Source organism: Bison bison, unplaced genomic scaffold (assembly GCF_000754665.1).
Source record: "Bison bison bison isolate TAMUID 2011002044 unplaced genomic scaffold, Bison_UMD1.0 scf7180017864160, whole genome shotgun sequence".
Classification (NCBI taxonomy): domain Eukaryota; kingdom Metazoa; phylum Chordata; class Mammalia; order Artiodactyla; family Bovidae; genus Bison; species Bison bison.
In genome coordinates this window covers 4,647,442-4,649,065 of record NW_011494732.1, presented here as the reverse complement: position 1 = coordinate 4,649,065, position 1,624 = coordinate 4,647,442, and the positions used below count along the sequence as shown (strand labels likewise).

Genomic DNA, 1,624 nt, shown 5'->3' with positions numbered 1-1,624 from the left:
TAACCACTGGACCACCAGCCAAGTCCCAGAATAATAACTTTTGAGGTATTTTAACAGTTCAGTGTTGATGATGCCTGTCTTGGACACTGTCAGCATGGGTGTGAATTTCCGATACCCTCCTCGTGGGTGAAAATTCAATACTCCCACCATGGGTGTGATGGTTCAATGTCCGTACACTGACGTCCTTACCATTGGTATAAATGCTCGCCTGCAGAGGAGCCGACTCACTGGGAAAAAACCCTGATGCTGGGAAAGACTGAAGGCAGGAGGAGAAGGGGACAACAAAGGATGAGATGGTTGGATAGCATTCCTGACTCAATGGACATAAGTTTGCTCTGGGAGATAGTAAAGGACAGGGAAGCCTGGCTTGCTGCAGTCCACGCGGTTGCAAAGAGTCGGACACGACTGAGCAACTGAACAACATTCAGCTGCAGATGGGACGAGTCTGGGGAGCCCGGGGACGTGCCCATGTCCCCCACAGGGTTACACTCCCACCGTCCCGTTCTGTGTTGCCCACCCTCCGGGCTGCGGGTCCGAGATAGAGAAGGAGCCTCTGTAACTCGAGTATAATTTGCTTTTTAATGAGAAGAACATGTGTAAATGACAGGACGCCACCGCCGTGCGCAGATGGCGGTCACAGAATACCCATCAATTCATTCTGCCCAAGGAAGGGAGGACGCAGGGGGGCTTGGGGGCCGGCAACTCCCACCCCCCCTTGGTCCTGCGGACAATGGGGTCACCGACTGTCGGCCTGCGCACGCCTCTTGAACGGTAAGCAGAGATCGAAAGCACAGCAGCAATAATACTGGGTAAGTCCTTCCTTGCTTAAAACATCTGAATTAATTCATTGAAGGTATCAAAAATATACCCTGTAAACCAATATATCATTTACACCTGCCTTTCCTTCCCGCCGCTGCGGCAATGCTGCGTGAACGAAACAGTCCAGTTCCTCGGAGCAGCCGCTCGCCCCAGGCCGCACCCGGCCCTGTCGCCTGCCCACCTGGCCTGATTCGGTTTCCCGCGGTCTCGTCGGCTGGGGCAGCCCCTGGGGCCCGGGGAAAAGAGTGCTGGGGCCTGGACAGGGCCCGTGTCCGTCTGTCCAGAGTGCTAAGCGGGAGGGGGGTTGGCGGCAGACGGGGCTGGGGGTGCGGGGGCTGCGAGCTCAGTTTAGACTTTGGTTCCAAATGCGTTAAGGGGGGAGCAGTGGCGTGGGAGGTGGGTGGTCGTCCTGCTTTGGGTCCCTGGCCGCCCCGGCTGTACGCGTGTGGCTGCCACACACGCCTGCTGCGCCCCCTGCCCGGCCCGGCCCCTCCCCTCCCGAGCACCAGGTAAACATCCCCTGAGTAAGGTCACTGCGCGGGCCAGCCGGGGCGGGAGTCGTAGTTAAGGCTTTAGACAGGCAAGGATGCCGGCTCTGGACGGACGGACGGACGGACGGACGGATGGGCGCACAGGCAGACTCAGGGGCTCCTTCCTCGGTGCGGGGAGTCGGCGGCCGCACGCTCCTCGCCCCGCTGCTCCAGCTGCTCGCTGCCCCCTCCCCGCTCTGACCGTCACTCGCTGTCGGACAGCGTCTCGTACTGCGAGCAGAGCAGCGGCTTGGGCTCCTCGTCCCAGGCGTGGT

At 59.5% G+C, this 1,624-nt stretch overlaps 1 protein-coding gene across 1 annotated transcript in view; it reads right to left on the bottom strand.

The window, feature by feature from the left end:
- Window positions 1-560: 560 nt before the first annotated feature.
- Window positions 561-1,624, bottom strand: part of NCOR2 (nuclear receptor corepressor 2) — a 205,428-nt gene continuing 204,364 nt past the window's right edge. Inside the window, 1 exon segment of the mRNA XM_010841409.1 lies at window positions 561-1,623. Within this exon segment, the coding sequence (XP_010839711.1) occupies window positions 1,554-1,623 (70 nt within the window). The 3' untranslated portion in view covers window positions 561-1,553.